Source organism: Alexandromys fortis, unplaced genomic scaffold (genome assembly GCF_014885135.2).
Source record: "Alexandromys fortis isolate MF-2015 unplaced genomic scaffold, M_Fortis_MF-2015_v1.1 scaffold_35, whole genome shotgun sequence".
NCBI lineage: Eukaryota > Metazoa > Chordata > Mammalia > Rodentia > Cricetidae > Alexandromys > Alexandromys fortis.
This window is the reverse complement of record NW_026067913.1, coordinates 9770014-9789311: the sequence shown is the minus strand read 5'-3', so window position 1 is coordinate 9789311 and position 19298 is coordinate 9770014. Positions and strand designations below refer to the sequence as shown.

The 19298-nt window shown below is 36.0% G+C and overlaps 1 protein-coding gene across 4 annotated transcripts in view; it reads right to left on the bottom strand.

Annotated features, from left to right (window-relative positions):
* Positions 1-19298, bottom strand: part of Strn3 (striatin 3) — a 72830-nt gene that overhangs the window by 19125 nt on the left and 34407 nt on the right. For 2 of the 4 annotated variants that reach the window (XM_050138833.1, XM_050138835.1), the window contains exons 5-8: positions 15177-15350; positions 13261-13387; positions 11679-11820; positions 6929-7039 (exon numbers count right to left, since the gene is read on the bottom strand). In XM_050138833.1, the coding sequence (XP_049994790.1) occupies positions 6929-7039; positions 11679-11820; positions 13261-13387; positions 15177-15350 (554 nt within the window). The remainder of the gene's footprint in view (positions 1-6928; positions 7040-11678; positions 11821-13260; positions 13388-15176; positions 15351-19298) is intronic. The other 2 variants (XM_050138834.1, XM_050138836.1) reach the window with 1 other exon arrangement.

Sequence of the window (19298 nt, the reverse complement as noted above, 5' to 3'; positions counted from 1 at the left end):
GTTAAACATCATGACTTCATATTCACTAGCATGAACACTAATGAACTAATAACTAAATTAAGATTCTCTGTGATTAAAATCCCTGGCAGGTATTTGAGCATCAGTCTACATGAAATGTCATTTATCTGTATATGAGAAAATAATGAGAATGAGAAGCAACTGAATGCCAAGATGTAATGTAAATAAGAAAAATTTTGCACATCATTTTATAGTAATTCCTAACTAAAACTGGTCACAAAACTCAGTTTTTCCATTGTGTGTAATAAACACTATCCTTTGAATTTTCCAAAAGAACTATAAAGGAGAAACTCAGGATCACCTGAGCATTTTTTCCTCTGCCAGTAAAGCAATCATAAATTCTCACACACACACACTCCCTGAGACAAGCTTTCTCTGTGTAGCTTTTGGAGCCTGTCCTGGAACACCTTTGTAGACCAGGCTGGCCTTGAACTCACAGAGATCCCCTGCCTCTGCCTTCCAAGTGCTGGGATTAAAGGTGTGTGCCATAACTACCTTGTATAAATTCTCTAACAAAAAAAATAAAAGTTGACTAAATATCCAACCAGCTAAATTCAATGTCAAAGAAAACAAAAATATTCTTTCTCATACATAACTCTTCTTCAAAACTTTCTGATTTGTATGATTAATACCACTATTAATTTAGTTTCAGTAGCTAAAATTCTGCAAGTAAATCTTGATAATCCTACAATTTATACAATAAGAGGAAAATCAGTTATTTTTTACAAAAGAATTTTCCTTTAAATTTTTTTATATTAATCTTTTTTCAACTTTTAACTGCTAATCAAGCCTCTCATCTTTATGGTTTATTGTAGTAGACTCAATTTTCTTTAAATTTTCAAGTCACATTTGCTTCCTATCAAATTTGAATACTACCCCTTAAATTACGGCTCCCAAATTATCACAATTACTCTACTGCCTCCTTGTTCAGCAGTGCCAAGTGGCACTTAACGACTTCTTGTACCAAGATTGCTAAAACTGTCTACTTAATCTTGTACATATTTCATATAAATCCCTTAACTTTCCATAATGTGCAACAAAATTATTCTGCTCTGCATATTGCTATATTTGGTCACCTCCAATCCCACCCACCCACCCACTCCCTTCTCTCTCTGTGCTATATTTGGCCGTATCTACCCTCTCCAGTTCTTAAACACACACACACACACACACACACACACACACACACACACACACACAGATGTGGTTATATTTGCCCTCTCCAATTCATACGCACACATGCACAGAGAACACACACAGGCATGGTGTAGGAGGTCTCTATGTGTTGCATTTATTGGTTAATGAATAAAAAAACTGCCTTGGCCTGTTGATAGGACAGAACTTAGATGGGGGGAAGGACGAAATGGCTAGGAAAAAGAAGGCCGAGTCAGAGAGACGCCATGGATCCACCTCTGGTGATAGACATGATGAAACTTTGTTGGTAGGTCACAACCTCGTGGTGATACAAAGATTAATGGAGATGGGTTAAATTAATATGTAAGAGTTAGCCAATAAGAAGCTAGAGGTAATGGACCAAGCAGTGATTTAATTAATACAGTTTCTGTGTGATTATTTCCGGTCTAAGCTAGCCGGGCAACTAGGAACCAAACAAGCAACCTCCTTACTAAACAGGCACAAACCTAATTCAGCCATATATATCTGTTCTCTCCAATTCATTCTCTCTCTCTCTCTCTCTCTCTCTCTCTCTCTCTCTCTCACACACACACACACACACTACATGCTGCTAAATTTGATCATATCTGACCCCTCAAATTCACACATGCATGTATGCAACACGTACATACAGTGTAATTGGCCTATTCAAATTCTATGCATTTTTCTAACTAAATCTATTTCCTCTGCAAATATTTTATTGATTGTCCCTATAAACTCTTATTATGTGTCTGTGTACCTTAAAAACTAGTTCCACTAATATAAACTTATAAATAATTGTTTGATAGATAATAACAAAAAATTTAAAGCTTTATTGTGTTAGAAAATGTATAAAAATAATTTCCTAAACAAGTAGACTTGGAGATACAGAAGTGAACAGAGATAAATATTCAAGTCACTGCTTAAATTTAGGATTCAATATTACATAATTAATATTATTTTTACATACTTAAACATTAGTCTTTGAGTAGCACAGTGCCAAGTTTAGAAGATGAAACTTCTCTGCTCTAATACTAGTTTCTCAAAAGCTGTCAAAAAATGAAAGCAGATTTCATAACCAGAGACCATAGTCTTTGCTCTACAAAGCAGAGAATCTTTAAAAATCATCTTATTGCCCCCACCTTGCAAGACTTTTATGCAAATATTCTAATTTATAATTAATATATTCTTAATTTATAATTGAATTTATATTAATTTATATAATCTAATCCTCTAATCTTATTTAAAGGCTCTGCTATATTCTCCAATTAAAGAGGCTAACCCCTTCCCCACTTCATTTACTATGCCTCAGTTCTTAAAAGCCTAGTCAATTAAGTAAGACCCCACCTGGAGCCCAGCTGACTGGGAAAAGATACAGTTGCCACTAGCACTGGAATAAAAACCAAGTATACTTTCTGTCTTGATGAGTTCTGTTCTTCAGAACGCCTTCTCGACCAAGAGTAAAGCTGGCTTGTCCAGATACTTAACTGGCAATGGTTGTGATCTCTTTCTTTGCAAGCCTGAATTTATTTCTAATATTACTATACATGAGATTAACTAGAAAAAGTAAAACAAGTTGTTCTATTAAATAACCAAGATTGCAAACAGATGTAGAGTCTCAAGATGCAAAAAATCTGAGGCGGGTCTCATAGAGCCCAGGCTGGCCTCATTAAACGTTCTATGCCACTGAACTTCTATCTTGTCTCCCTGCCCCCGAAAGCTGGGAATACAAACATGCACTACCACACTATGCTTTATGTGGTACTGGGGACAGAACTCAAGGCTCCACCAACAGAATTACATTCTCAGTTCTCAATTCAACACAAATTTTACGTGGCACAAGAATAACAAGTGGCTGTAAGAATAAGGACAGCAAGAATTACTCTCATATTAAAGGGGAATAATAATGAAGTTTCACTCTTCCGTTTAAAGACAAAGAACAAAGGAAATCTTTAAGAGATTTTTATATTCTAAATAAAGTTTCCAGATTTTGGATGTGAAATAAGCAAGCATAAAACACTTCAAATGCTACAAACTATGTGATGTTTAATCATGATCAATTTACACAGCTTTACTGAGCTAATGCATGCAGCAAAATAAATAAATAAAAATAAAAAAACGGAGAATGTCAAAAGCTAGAAAAATTCTTAAAATTAAGAATTTTAAAAAAAGATTTACTTATTCACTATGTATAATTTTCTGTCTTCATGTATGCCTGCAGGCCAGAAGATGCCACCACGCCACGTATCATTACAGATGGTTGTATGTCACCATATGGTTGCTGGGAATTGAACTCAGGACTCTGGAAGAAATCTGGAAGTGCTCTCAACCACTTAGCCATCTCTTCAGCCCTTTTATATTTTTTTTTCCTTTTTTGTTTTGTTTTGTAGACAGGGTTTCACTGTATAGCCCTGGATGTTTTGGAAATTGGAGGTCCACCTGCCTCTGTTTCTGGAATGCTGGTATTAAAGGCATGGCAACCACTGTCAGGCTGAAATTGAGGTTTTTATTTATTTGTTTGCTTGCTTGCTTGTTTTAGTTTTTCAACATAGAGTTTCGCTTGTAGCTTTGGAGTCTGTCCTGTCTCTAGGCCAGGTTGGCCTTGAACTCATAGAGATCTGCCTGCCTCTTGTCTCTCAAGTGCTGGGATTAAAAGCATGTGCCACCACTGTCTGGTGGAATTGAGATTTTTAAAACGAATAAAAAAGTGTTTTTCTCATTCTCATGTATACGCCACTATCCCTCGTTCTTTTCTGAAACTGTGAATTTTATGTGTGTTGTCACACGATGGAAAGCTGACCAGCAAGTATCTACATACGTGTGTATATTTAAACAGACCTACAATCTGCAGCACTGGGTATTCACTGGGCTCCTGAAATATCCTCTAGCTAGGACACTACTGTTTTTCCTTAAATTTCATCTACAAGAAAGATTCCTACTGAATTCTCAATTTATTGGTTTTTAATTTATAATTCCATGAAGGAAATGGGTAAGTAATTTCTATTAATTTCCTAAGACACCCTCTGTTGTAAGCCTAATTCCTATGTCCCCTTACATAGATAATCTTAAAAGCTGATGTTTACATAAATATTTAAAAATCAGAAACAACTTTAAAGTTTAACTAATAGACCAGGCTAAATGCACGAAAATGAAATATTGTTCAAACACCAAAAATTTAGATTTTAGAAACTAAGAAACTTTAAGGGCTAAGGATGTAGCTCAGCAGTAAGCATTTCCATATGTAAAACCTAAGGTTCAGTGCTCAACATGGTCAAAAACCAAAGTTCACTTCCCATAAAGTTTCACTCTAGCTGGGGGTGGTGGCACACATGTATAATCTTAGCACTAGACTGAAGAATACAGAGGCAAAAGAAAAACAAGTTCGATGGCAGCCTGGGCTAGATTGAGGCCTTGCCTCAAAACAAAACTCACATAAGGGAGGCCTACAACCAACCTCTTGGGCACATCCTCCTTTATTTCTGGGCACCTCCCTTTCTCTTAAATCCTCATACTTAAATTAAGTCTATGTTAAAATACCTCTTGTAAAATCTCAACTTTATGTCTAAATTATATAATGTCTAAATATCAGCAAAACAAAAAACTAATAAAACACATATGACAGATATTCTTGTTGGAAAATATAAGAAACTTATACATAAAATTATTTCAAAATTTTAGGAAAACATGGTTACATGCAAATATTTTAAATGCAGTTAATTTCTGACAAGCAGTAATGGTTAAATTTCACTTTGTCTTTATATTTAAAACCTTTAAACAAAACAAATAAAAAAGTCTCACTATATACGTAGCTAAGTTGGTCTATAGCCAAGGCTGGCCTTGAATTTAAAATGGTCTTGCTTGGGGCTTCTAAATGTTAGAATTACAGGCACATACACTCAAGAAGCAGAGGCAAGAAAATCTCTGTGAATTTGAGGCTAGCCTGGTCTACATAGTGGGAGGGAGAGAAGAAGAAAGGAAAGAAAGGTTAGAAAATACGTTTGCCAGTAAAAAAAAAAAGTGGGGGGATACTTCTATATTAAATTAAAATAACCTGCTATATTAAATTAAAATAACCTCTAGGTTTTTTAAATAAGCTATTTCATTTATTTAATTATTAGTTTTTTGTGTGTGTTTTTTTTTTAAAAGACAGGGTAGCTCTGGCTGTCCTGGAACTAGCTCTTGTAGACTAGGATTAAAGGAGAGTAAACTGAAGTCAACCATGCAATAGTGCTTTCATACTCAACATGCACGCATTAGAGGTAAATGATGCTAAAACTCAACACAGCCCCTCTTAATGCTGTGTAATTCATAACACAGTCTGAATTGTCCTAAAAATCGCTTGTCCTTTTATTCACATGCACTAACACAAGCTAGCACAAAGTTATAGAAGAAAACTGGCAGGTTACTTAGTATAAAGTGCTTGGCTTGCCTAGCAAGCATAAAGATTTGGAGAGAGGGAAGTGAGGAAAAAAGGAGGAGGGAGGAACTAACAGGTGAAATTCTCAAAATTCTAGTTAACTCCACAATAAATTAAAGTACTCAAGAACTCCATTATCGAAGAAAAAGTGGTTTCTGATAGGCCTGCCATTTTATAAACTAGCATGTCTGTCACCAGAAAAGGGAACAGGGAGAATGTCTTTATGTCTCAATCTCTGTTATGTACTATTTTTTCGCTGACACTCTTATTACTTTATTCTTTTTAGTTTTTATTTTATTTATTTGAGACAGGTTTTCACTATGCAATCTTGGCTGGCCTGGAGCTCCCCAGGTAGATCAGGAAGGCCTTGAACTCAGAGAGATCTGCCTGCCTCCACTTTGCCTTGTGAGTGCTGGGATTAAAGTATGTGTCACTGTGCCTGGCAAGATTTATTTATTTTTATGTGTATGGATATTTCTCCTGCATGCATGAATGTTTGTATATATGTGGAAGCAGTACCGCTAAGGCCAGAAATGGGGACCAAACCCTCTGGGATTCAATCGGTAGCTGGCTGGTAGATGCCCTGTATGTGGGTACCGAACCAGGTCCCCTGCAAGAGCAGTGAATACTCCTGATACAGTAAAAGAAATAAAAGTTCGACTAGAAGTCTACAGCCAATCCAAAATGAAAATTTTTCAAAACAAATTCTAAGTCTCCTTTCAGTATCACCAGTATGAGGATTCTCCCTGGGGGCTCTGAAGTGTGATTCACAAAATATAAAGTTACTTCTCTGAGAGGTTCTACAGTGACAACAGCACTCAAAAACAGCCAACTCTGCACCGAATAATCCTCATTAGCACACCACTTTATGCACCACTGGCCTTTGCTGAGTAGTATATTCAAGAAAATACGTGGGAAAAAAAAAACATGTGGCCAGTAATTATCACTGGATTATAACCAAAAAGTAAAAGCCAGGGGAAGTCATTTCCTACCCACTGTGCTTAAGGTTCCCCAAACAAACGCTGGTTATGGGTTAGAAATACCTTTAAATATCTATGTGTGGAAAATACTATTTGTACTCCCTTCTGAGCAAATTTCAATTATTTTGAATACCAATGACAATATTCCTTTTAATTTGATAAAGCTTTAAATTTTGAAAATCTTTTCAACTTTATGTTACATATTTAAAGTACGTTTCTATTTGACCTAAATTTTAATTATACAACAGACAAAGTTTAAAGTTAGTTGCTCCCTTTATGACACAAAAAATAAAATTTCATCAAAAAATCTTTTTCTTAATATCAGCATACAAAATTGATAATAGTCATAATCTGCACTTACTCTTCACCCCTTTCTTCCCCTTTCGTTCCTTCTTGTACTGTTCCTTCAGTTTACTTATTAGTACCTGGTCTACATCCCAAACCTCAGCAGTTGGGGAGAGGTCATCTTTATCTACATGCAGCATATTATTAAAAGAAAAAAAATCAGCAGTTGGCAATGCAAGCTGTTGGCAGTAAACTGTTAAAGCTTTACATCATCATAATAAAGATATTGTAATGGCATATACTCAAGACACTTTAAAGGTGCAGTCTCAGTTTGTAGTTCCCAACTCAACTAAATGTCCTTAAGTTCCTAAGCATTTAATATCATCCACAGGTAAACAATACTTCATTTTTGTGTCACAAATGTGAGGAATAGTCTTTCATCACTGGACTAACATTAGAAATCTAATATTAAAAAATAGATCACTGCATCTTTAGAAAAATGTTAATAAGTATTCAGCCAGCATCATATAAGCAAACAAATGAATTGCATGCAAATTCATAATAAAATGCAAGCTATAATGTCAGTGCCATTTCATTGATGAAATTAGTCATGCATTCCTGTCACGCTAATTCTGCATGCACAGGATAACTGTATGATAGAAAGACATTCTAATCCAATGTAATACACATAGTTCCCAAATACAATGTCTCAAGTAATTCACACAAAGCATTCAAAGAACGCCACCTCTGTCTCCACCCCCTCCCAACACTTCAACATTTCATTACCTTTTTCCACTGAACTAAAGATTAGCAAAATAACAGAATAAAAATAAAACAAATAAGAAAGTTCAAATTCCACCGAAGTCTTGATTTGAGCTGAATTTTTTTGAGGGTAAAACAGTGACAAGCACAAAGAAGTTAAAACACACATTGCTTTATACTTGGTACTCTTTCTTGTGTGTGTTTTCAGCAATATTTAAGTAAATACTTATGCCTGGTGGGGAAAGTCTACTCATAATAAACTAGAGAAATCTTAAAAAGACAGTATAAAAATGCTTTTCTTAGAGCTATTTTACTAATTGAGGGTTTTCATTCATTTAGTTTTAAGGCAATCTTATTATTACTAAATATAACAGTTACAGACTATTTTAGAGTCCTCTTAAATAAAAATTATACCCAAACACTTAGTTTTTAAATAAAGTATACCGAATAATAAGATTTTAGTTGTAAATTGTGTTAACTAAGCATATGCTGTTTCTCAGGTTCTCAAACGCTCCCTAGGCCTCCCGTAATCATGGAAAGGCCTTCCTGCACCTCTAGATTGATGTGTAAAGCAAGCCTAACAAGAGCTCTTGTTAGAAGAGCAGAGAGAAGAAATTCAAAGAGCTCCTGTACCTCAGTTCTCTTCTACAATTGTTATGCCTTTGTTATACCATCAAAAGTAGTTGGTATGTGAAAAGATTTTGCTAAATTCTGGTACTTGAAACTAACTTACTGAAGATTAGTATCTTTATGATTAGTATTGTCAAATCTTGGATTGTAGCAGTTTTTAAATATTTTCTTAAGAGAAAACGAATTTTTAATATACTCTAATCACAAAGGTTTCCTGAAAACTAAGCTGTATCAAGAATCCTGTTCATTTACTGAATAATGTGAACACAGTAACATGGCCTGAGTCATGTGAATTTCTCTCTTTTGTTTGAGGACAGGGTCTTAGAACATACACCAACTAGTCCAGACTCATGATCCTCCTGTCTCAGACTGGCTGTAGTTATGGGCTCACACCTCAAGACCATCTCATACAGTCATCTTAATGACACTAATAGTTCCTGTTGTCTATTACTTACACTAGGTCAAATTAGCACAACCTAAAAGTAGTATGTTTTACAGCCAGAGATTTTATTAAAAACAAAAACAAAAAAACCCTTGAGACTTAAGTGGCACAAAACCTTACACAGGAAAAAAAACTAATTATAAGGACCAATTTTCTAAGTCTGTGCAGCAAGAATGAAGCTGTAAATGGCTGTAAGTACAGCAGTAAAGAGTAGAGTGAAAAAGCAAAATAAATAAATAAACTAATTAAAAAAAAAACAACAACAACAAACCAAAATGAAAATTACTTGCAAGATAACCTCGAATCTAGAAAGCAAAAGTAAACTAAGGCGGTGCAAAGAACAGGTTGGTGGATGCATATGTGTACAAAAACATCCTGGAACTTGCCTGGTAAATAACAGATGATTTGATATTGCTTATAAGAAATAAGTAATAGCAAAAGGGAAGAGGCAGGATAATCTTCTACATATTAATCCTGTTTTAAAAAATCTAGGGGGGATACCAAGAAATGAAGTTGAATCAATTATGGGAACCTTTTTTTTCCTAAAAGAAAATACAAGCATGCACAAAAAAGTTGATTCCAAACAATGTGAAACCACAAAACCATGACATTCCATTATGGTAATTCTGATCACCAAAGCAAAATTATACAAACCTATTAACCATAGCATAAATTTTTAAATAGCTTCACTTTATGAAAATAACACTTTATGCCTTGTCTGTAAATATCAACATTCAGATATTAATTACATTTTGTGATCCTAATAAGTCCAAAAATCATATTTTTAAAGTTGAAGAAAATAAGTGAATATTCTTAAAATGCCATATATCTCCACGAGAAAAAGGCAAATAATGACATACCAGCTAGTACTTTTAATTGTGAAGAACATAAAATTAAACTATATCATCTAATTAAATAACAGTGTTAGAACAAGACTTATAAGCTTCCTTTAGAAGCAGTGGTTTCATAATATAAGATTCTGGAGTATGTTCAAGACTTTCATTTCAATCTAAAAATCTTCCTATTTAAAAATCATTAAAACTTGAGCAAATGAATTAAAAATAAAGGCAGTGTTTTTACATGCACGCTCTTAAGTTTCAAAAAAAATGAACATGATAGCTGTTGAATAGAGGAATTTTAGAAACACTGCAATGTCCTTTTTGCTTTTATACAGAAACTACTTGCTCAAAGTTCCAATCTCTTTGGGTACTAAGAGGCTTTCCTAGTTATTTCCAGGAAATTTAAAAAAGAATAAAGGTCAAGTAGTGGTAGGTAAATTGCCACTCATTGACCAAGTAAGTCCTCTTTAGAACTACGGTCAAGTCTCTAAACAAAGGACTACTCATTTGCACCTGACCTTATTAAAGAAATAATCCCATTTCACACAAATTAAATTTCTGAGATGTTTGTCATTTGGACTAAAAGTTAAAATTCTAGCCACTTTAGATAAACAGAAATGGTTGAGTGTCAAGACTTAGCTAAGCAGATGTTCAACACACTCTTAAGTAAGTAGATTATATGTATAGATATACATACTTAGTCATGATTAGCTCTATAATATTGTAAGTGATTTCTAATTTTATAACTGACATTTATTTATGGTCCCTAAAATACACATATACTATAAAATATCTGTATATAATTTCTACTTTTACATGACTGAAATTTTCAGGAAAAAGAACCAGTACTTTTAAAGTTGTAGGGAAACTACAGTCCAAGATTTAATAGGCTACATATAAATTTACATGTCTTTTACTGTTTCTCCTATAAACAAATAATCTCCTAAAATACAGTCATTTCAAGAAAATACAAACACGTACAAAAGTCCAGATAGTAACTGTGGAGTCTATATTTTCAATAAACATGCCCCTTCTATTTCTTCTCTGAAATAAATCTAAAAATGATATTTGAGCTATAAATGAGAGCATCCCAGAAGATGGGAGTTACAGGTGGCTGTCACCAAGTGCTAGGAACCAAACTCTGATCCTCAGGAAGACAAGTGCTCATAACCACTGAGCCATCCTGCTAGTCCAACATTTTTTTAAAAAATCGTATGTTTTTCTTTTTCTATTTTTCATTTGTTGAGAACAAGGTTTCTCTGTATAGCCCTAGTTGTCCTGCCTGGAACTCCCAGGCTGGCCTTGAACTTGCCTGCCTCTGCCTCCTTGGTATTGGGATTAAAGGCATGTGACACCATGGCCAGCCCAAGTGTGTTTTACTAACACCACAGTGATTTAAAAACAAACAAACAAAAAAAAAAAAACTAGTGATAAATATTTCTAGATGCATTAAACTAACCTCCACAAAAAGCTCTATAAATATACTTTGAGTTCTACCACCTACTAGATAATATTAAACAAGAGCTAAATGAACATACTAATGGAAAAAACACATTTTAAGCTATTACCTTGATATATTTGTTTTATAAGTATATAAATAGGGTTTTTAACTACTGATACACCTTTCTTTCTTTTGATTATACATTGCCTACTATTAGCTTTAAATATCACTTTCAAAGTTTAGGCCCTCACATTTGTAATCAGAATATTATAGGCAATAAGTTTAATACCCTCACTAAATCTTGCTCATTATTAGGATTATAAATCAGATTAATTTATTCCTACCTACCACTAAGATAGGTAACACCATATGGTCATATGAGGAAGTATGTTTTCATAAAGCTTTGATTACATAAAACTAAATGATGTGTATGAATAAAACTGAGTAATTCTTGTTTTAAAAAAATTTGTTAGGAGGAAAAAAAAAATCAACAAAACATTCCAGATCAGCTTCTGAAGTCAAAAGCCATCTACTGAAAATCTGTCACAAAATCTAATAGACTAGGACCAAATGCCTCAAATTACCAACACCAAATGCTCTCAATTCACCTGCTATCATACACTCAGACACACAGATCCCACACACAATGTTTAATAATAACCACCTAGAAATGCTACATTTCCTCCCACCCAAGGTTTCTTTGTCCCCTTACCCCATTCTGTACCATCCCCTGAACTCCGTGCTTCACCAGCCCCTTCACCATCTTCTGCAGTCACTAAAAAGTCGAATTCTTTCAGTGCTTCCTCGGTATCAGGATCATCAGTTAAGTCAGCAGCTAAACCTTCATTACCTATCTGTAAAGAGAAAATAAGCTAATAAGGACTACTTCTAATTCTTCATTATAAAGAGGACCTTTAATATTTTCACTTCACAATATTTATAAATCTACTTTGAAATTATCCAGATCCACACTTGTACTTTTCCCATAATTCACAAATCTCAAACTATGCCCTAGACAAATAGTTCAACATGCTGTATGAAGATCACTTGCAAAAAGTGACCCACAAGATGTAGTGCTAGGAAAGATCCAAGTTTTAACCTCAGGAGTGATCTTTAATTAGAGTAAGCTCACAGATGATCCCTACTCGTCGTCTGCTCACCGCATCCTGCTAAGTTAACTGGCTGAACACACTGCTAACTGTGTGCCATCACTCATGGCAGCATAGCATAACAACTGAAATTGGTTGTGCAACATACAATAAAAGCATCCTACCTCCCAGAACAAACAAAATCTCAGGTTTTTGAGGTGTCTCAGCAGGAAAAATGCCTGTTAATGACCTGAGTTTTATCCTCATAAACTACATAAAAGTGGAAGGAAAAAACTAACTCCACAAAACTGTCCTAACTTCCTTGTGCTGTGGCAAATATGCAGATTTTAACACACATAAGTTTAAAAAATAAAAAAATTCCATGCACCCACAAAGTACATCACACATATGAAAAGCTCAGAAAGGTTAAGTTTTTGAGAAATAATTGCATTTTTTTCTATATGATTGCAAAAACTCAAAGTGCCACAATTGAATTTACTCACTTATTTCCTTTTTCTTTTCTTTCTTTTTTTTTTTTTTTTTTTTTTTGGATAGGCAGGGTATCAAGAAGCCAAATGACTTCAAATTCACTATCTAGCTGAGGGCAGCCTTGAACTCTCTATCCTCCTGGCCTCACCTCGTAAGTGCTGAACCACATCTAATTTATGGGATACTTTAACCTACAACCTCGGGCCTCACTCTTTTTTATTCTTTTTAAAGACATACACACGAAATACTGAATACTACTTTGATGTTTACAAATGGGGATATTCTACTTTTGGTCCTATAGAGCTAACTCTCCATTCACTACTAAAATATTAGTATATTTTGCTAACCCTTACCAAATAATCAGGATATTAACACATATTTACAATTCTTATCAGTCCCTCACCCACGTTGGGAGTATCTACACTGTTCATTTACCTCCCATGCGATAGATAGCAAGATAAACTTCAGTGTGACTCCAAATTGTTAAAAGATTGTAGGACTAAAAAGTATGCCACTTCTTTTTTAAAAAGTTTCATAGGATTGGACAAATACATGAAAAAGACCTTTTCTAAGCCATTTAGTGATTAAAATATGAAATCATAACTCCTGCATTTGTATATAATGCAGGAGTAGCTGGCAATATTAATGCTTCAAAGGACACCTAAAAAAAATTACTGTTCAAATTACTGTATACAGAAAATGATGTAAATCTCCTACTTTGTGCTTATTGATCCGAAGTTTCTCTTTTCCTTCTGGGATGCCCTCAATCATGTCATTTTCTTCTTCATCACTGTCATCAGCATTTTCTAAAAAATTGAATGTCTCAAGAACATCACCAGATGGCCTATAGAAAAAGAAAAAGATAATTCCAAACTACTTCAATCATTGACTCTACTATTTCTTCCTGCATACTACTTTAATACTTTTCCTGATCTAGTGGTACTAGGAATTGAACCCAGGGTGTCACACATGCTAGGCCAAGTGTTCAATTGCTGAACCACATTCTGACCCTTCTAATTCCTTCTAAAACTACTTAAGGATAATTGTTGCAATTCAAACACCACTTAAATTTTTGTTGCTGAGAGACAGGGTCTTACATAGTTCAGATTAGTCTCAACTCATTGTGTAGATGAAAATAACTTTGAATTCCTGATCCTCCCATGAGGAGGCTTAGTCCACCACTGCTGGGTCAAAACAATCTAATTATAACATATTGCCTAAACTTTCTATTATAGAATAGTTTTTAAAAGATTATAATTAAAATAAGCATTGTTCTCTATTTATTGAGCTCATCCAAAGCATTCTGTCTAAAAAATCTTAGGTAAATGCTACAAGAAAATAAAATCTGGGAACTGGAAATGGCTCAGGAGGTAAAAGTACAAATAAGAGATCATTCAGGGGACCTGAGTTTGGCTCCCAGCATCCACATCGGATGTCTCATAATAGTAGTCAGAAATTCTAGCTCTTGGAGATATAATGCCTTCTTTGGGCATCTGTTTTACAAGTACAGACACACACACACACACACACACACACAAATTAAGACTTTAAAAAGAAAAACAATCTAGTAAGTTTAAACATTCAAACATGTTATCATTTCTCAAAAATACCAGCACAAGCAATTTTGCAATTTTTCATAACCTCCTATACTTTAGTCTAAATGTTTAAAGACTAAACAGTGAAACACAAAAGTTAAATTTATTAAAGTTGCCCATATTTAAATTTATGAAACATATGTTTCATACCAATCTGTGGGGAGCAGAGGAAGCCTGTGTAGATGTGTGCTGCTGACATGAACTGGCCAGGCTTTGTTGTGATGTACACCCTTTGATCCCAGTGCTTGGGTAGCAGAGGCAGGAAGATGTGAGTAATAGGCTAGCCAGGGCTACCTAGAGAACCTTGTCTCAAAATAAAACAATAATATAGACACGAGCAATGTCAAAGACCAAAGTCTCAATTCCATGGAGTGGCAACCCTTTTCAGTATCAGGCTCAGAGGGATGGCAAGCCTTCCTCTGATCCAATTGCAAATGTTGACAGTGTGTATAGAAATAGAAATGCATACAATTTTCTAACCCCCTACCACAGATACTTATGGCCTGAAGAATGCTCCCCTGAAGAGACTGCTCTGACCAAGATGAGCGAAATGTGTCTCCTTGATTCGGTTGCATACCATAAACCCCTGCTTCCTGGTTCAGTAGTATATACTAAACACACTGAGCAACCACCCCAGCTTTTCTGTGTGTAAGTATCCAATGTCTGTAATTTCTTCATACAGCCACCACCCAGTTAGGGTTCCGGGACCCCAAAGACACCAATCTGTTTTATTGATTTCCTATATATTAAAAAAAAAAAAGGTATCTTTAATCTGTGAAAATATTTTCAAGTATTTCAAAACTACTCATATAGTAAGTAATAGCAATAATCTACTTTAATCATTTTACTAAGACTAATCTGAGTTCCTGTATGTACAAACAAAAAGGGGCTTTCATACAGTCATTTAATGTCTAACAGTAGGAACAACTCTAGAAAACATAGCTAAAAATGAGATTCATAATGAAAAGTCTCTGCTGTACCACTGGACTTTTGTTGTCCCTAAGTTAAACAATGTTCATCTACAAATACAAATCTTACCTTTTGATTTCTTGTCCTTTTTGTTTAGGAGATTCACCACCATTCAAAATCTGTTCTAAATTCTTTGCTTCTACGGATCCATTTGGTTCTGAATTAGACAGTCCAAGTAATGACCTTACCCGCTGAGATCGTACATCTAATATTGTATCAGTGTATCCTACTTCTTGAAGATACCTATCAAGAGAAAATTAAAAATTAAAATTTAACATACTGGGGACTAGAGAAAAGGCTCAGCAGTTAAGAATTAAGAATACTGAGAAAGGGGGAAAAAAGCCAGGCAGTGGTGATGCTCACTTCTAATCCCGGCACTTAGGAGGAAAAGGCAGGCAAATCTCTTGTGAGTTTGAAGCCAGCCTGGTCTACAGAGTGAGTTCCAGGACAGTCTCCAAAGCTAGAGAAACCCTGTCTCGAGAAATTAAAAAGAATTAAGAATACTGACTACTCTTAACCAGAGGACCCAGGTTCAATTCCCAGCACCCACATGGCAGCTCACAACAGTCTTGAGGCTAGAGGGATGGCTTGGGGCTAAGAGCACTTGCTGTTCTTGTAGAGGATCTGGGTTCAGTTTCCTACACCTGCATCAGATGCCTCACAATCCATCTAGATCTCCAGTTCAGGGGATCTGACGCCCTCTTCAGGCCTTAACAGGCACTGTATACATATAGTGTACATATAATCAGGCACACATACGTAAACATTTTATCAAAATTTATGTTTAAACACTCTTAGTAAACAACTAAAATAAATTTAGGAAAAGCTAAAAACAGGAAGAATGATTAGAATAGCAATAAAGTAAGAAAACAAACAAATAAATTAGAAAAGAGAATAAACACAAGGAAAATAAGCAATATAAACTTTTTGATGCACAAATAAATGCAATTAAACAAAAAGATTAGAGCAGGTATGGTGATTCACTCCTGAAATCCCAGCATTCAGGAGGCAAAGCAAAGAACAAAAATAAAGGCTACAGAAATAAACTATCCCCCAAAAGTGCAGGACCAGGAATGCAAGGCAGCAAGCCTTGGGTACCATGCAACAATCTTGTTTCAAAAACAGTTTGGCTATAAAAATAAAGGGAGAAAGTTTAAGACTCCACGGAGATTAGCATTTGAAAGAAATAATGACTTCCTTACAGCCATGCCCACTCTTTACTCTTAACAATGCTACATGTGGTGGACAATTCCTTTCCCTACCCCAGTGATGTGGGATTCCCCTCTGTATGTTGTTAATACCATTGGCTAATAAAGAAACTGTCTTGGGCCTGCGCAGAGCAGAATAGAGGTAGGTGGGGAAAACTAAACTAAATGCTGAGACAAAGGAGGAAGAATCAGAGAGAAGCCATGTAGCCCCGCTGGAACTTTACCTGGTAAGCCACAGCCTCATGGCGATACACAGATTAGTAAAGATGGGTAAATTAAGATGTAAGAGTTAGCCAATAAGGAGCTAGAGCTAATGGGCCAAGCAGTGATTTAATTAATAGTTTCCGTGTGATTATTTCAGGTCTAAGCTGCTGGGTGATCGGGAAACAAACAAGCGGCCTCCTTACCTCAACACCCCAGTCTCTAAACTTTGGACTAAATGAACTGCCAAATTCTTATACAACTTGGATAAAAATGACTGAGTCACTGCTGGATTAAGTTAGACTATTTCGAACACTTCTGAGAAATGAGGTTGGGAAGCTATCGCATGAAGGAAACAAGCAGATTTTCTTCAGAAAAAGAGAATAAAACCAATAAAGAGAAGTGGATGACCAGACACGAGATTAAAACTGTATCCTGGGATTTTCTCTGCAAATTCCCCAAAACTACCTGACTTGATATGTATCATTGAGTGTTTCCTTCAAGTCTGCCAATTATTCTAGTCCCTTTTCCCATCAAAACTCTGTTCTTAGTCATTTACAAGAATCTGAGTACTGGATAACAATTAAGAAGCTTAAACATAATATAGGAAAAAAAGTAAAAAGTTAAAAGAGTTCTAATCTTATACTCTTCACATTTTTAGTCAAGTGGAAGCAGAGGAACACTACTGAAAGGATATACACTATGCGGAGATGCAGTACTTGAGTTTTGAAGCCCCACTGGGGGCCATATAAATAGATGTTGGGAGCCATTTGGCCTGGTTTTGGATCAGTATATGAGTGCTTGTGTAGGTCAATCAACGAGAGCCCATTTAAATGGTGAATAACACAGAAGTTCAAGTGAAGAAAAGAACACATGGCCGGGGGCGGTGGTGGCGCACGCCTTTAATCCCAGCACTTGGGAGGCAGAGGCAGACGGATCTCTGTGAGTTCGAGACCAGCCTGGTCTACAAGAGCTAGTTCTAGGACAGGCTCCAAAACCAGAGAGAAACCCTGTCTCGAAAAACCAAAAAATAAATAAATAAAAATAAAAATTAAAAAAATAAAAAAAAGGAGAGAGAGAGAGAGAAAAAAAAGAACACATATAGACAATGGTGGCGCACATCTTTAGTCCCAGCACTCAAGAAGGGAGGCAAGCAGATCTCTGAGTTTGAGGCTGGTCTACAGAGTGAGTTCCAGGATGGCCAAGACTATACAGAGAAACCTTGTTTGGAAAAATCGAACAAACACAAAACATGATTGCGCCAGATGCTGGTGGTGCACGCCTTTAATACCAGCACTTGGGAGGCAAAGGCAGGCGGATCTCTGAGTGTTTGAGGCCAGCCTGGTCTACAGAGCAAGTGTCAGGACAGGTTCCAAAGCTACACAAAGAAGCCCTGCCTCAAAAAATCAAAACAAAACAAACATGATTACAATCCTGCTCAGACAGGAGTACAGTAGTTATAAGTAATAACAAAGGATCCAAATATACTCCAGGGCTATCAGCAGGATACAGATAGCAAAATTTCCAACTATAAAAAAAGAGCCACTGTATAAAAAGACAATAAACAGGATTTGCCATAGAGCTGTCTCTAGTACATCAATAAACAAGCATCAAAATTGTTCCTCAAAAGTTTCATTAAGGTCTAGAGACATATCTTGTTCAGGTCCTGGGTTGAGTTCCTAGCACTCACAAGGTGGGATCCAGTGCTCTCTTCTGGCCTCTAAAGGCACCGGGCATACACACACACACTGAATTATCTATATGTTATATATGTGGGTGTATACATATATACACATAGAGAGAGATGCAAAAATACTCATGCATAAAGTAAAATAAGCGTTAAAAAGAAGAAAATTTGGTAGGCAATCTCTGAGGAGTTTCATATAGTCAGTAACAATTCTCTATACTCTCATACACTGACTCTGGAGTACTGTGTGCCTTAGATGAATGATGCTACAATATTTTTTTGATGTCTAAGGGTATTTTTCCTACATGTATAAAAGTATGCAGGAACACAGTTACTAGATGAAGATCACTAGTGGAAGGCAGATAAGGGCATCAAATCCCCTGTAACTGGAGTTATAGCCAGCTATGAGCTACCATGTGGGTGCTGAGAATTAAACCTGATATCCTCTGCAAAAGCAATCAGTGCTTTTAAATGCTGAGCCATCCCTACAGCCCAACCCAATACTACTTTAGTTCAACTTTAGTTTGGTATAAGAGCTCCTTCTGTATTTGTGTTGCTTTCATTGGTTAATAAAGAAACTGCTTTGGGCCTGGTGATAGGGCAGAACTAACGTAGGCAGGGAGACAACTGAATTCTGGGAGGAAGAAAGCAGAGTCTGAGAGTCCATGGAGCTCCTGCCTGAGACGGATGCTGCTTAGAATCTTGCGGGTAAGCCACAGTCATGTAGCAATACACAGATTTAATAGAAGTGGGTTAAATCAAGACATAAGAGTTAGCCAATAAGAAGTTAGAGCTAATGGGCCCAGTGTTTAAATGAATACAGTTTCTGTGTGATTATTTCAGGTGTAAACTAGCCGGGTGGCCAGGACAGAACAAAGGGCCCCACGCTCCATGTAACATTAGTTCAGGCCTTCATCCAGTTTTTCACATTTTTCAACCACATGAGAGAAGGGGCTAGAGAGATGGCTCAACAGTTAGGAGCACTGGCTGCTCTTCCAAAGGACTAGGGAGGCTCAGGGGAGCTCAATCCCCAGCACCCACATCGCAGCCCATAATTATCTGTAACTCCTGGGTACCCGACACCCTCTTACATGT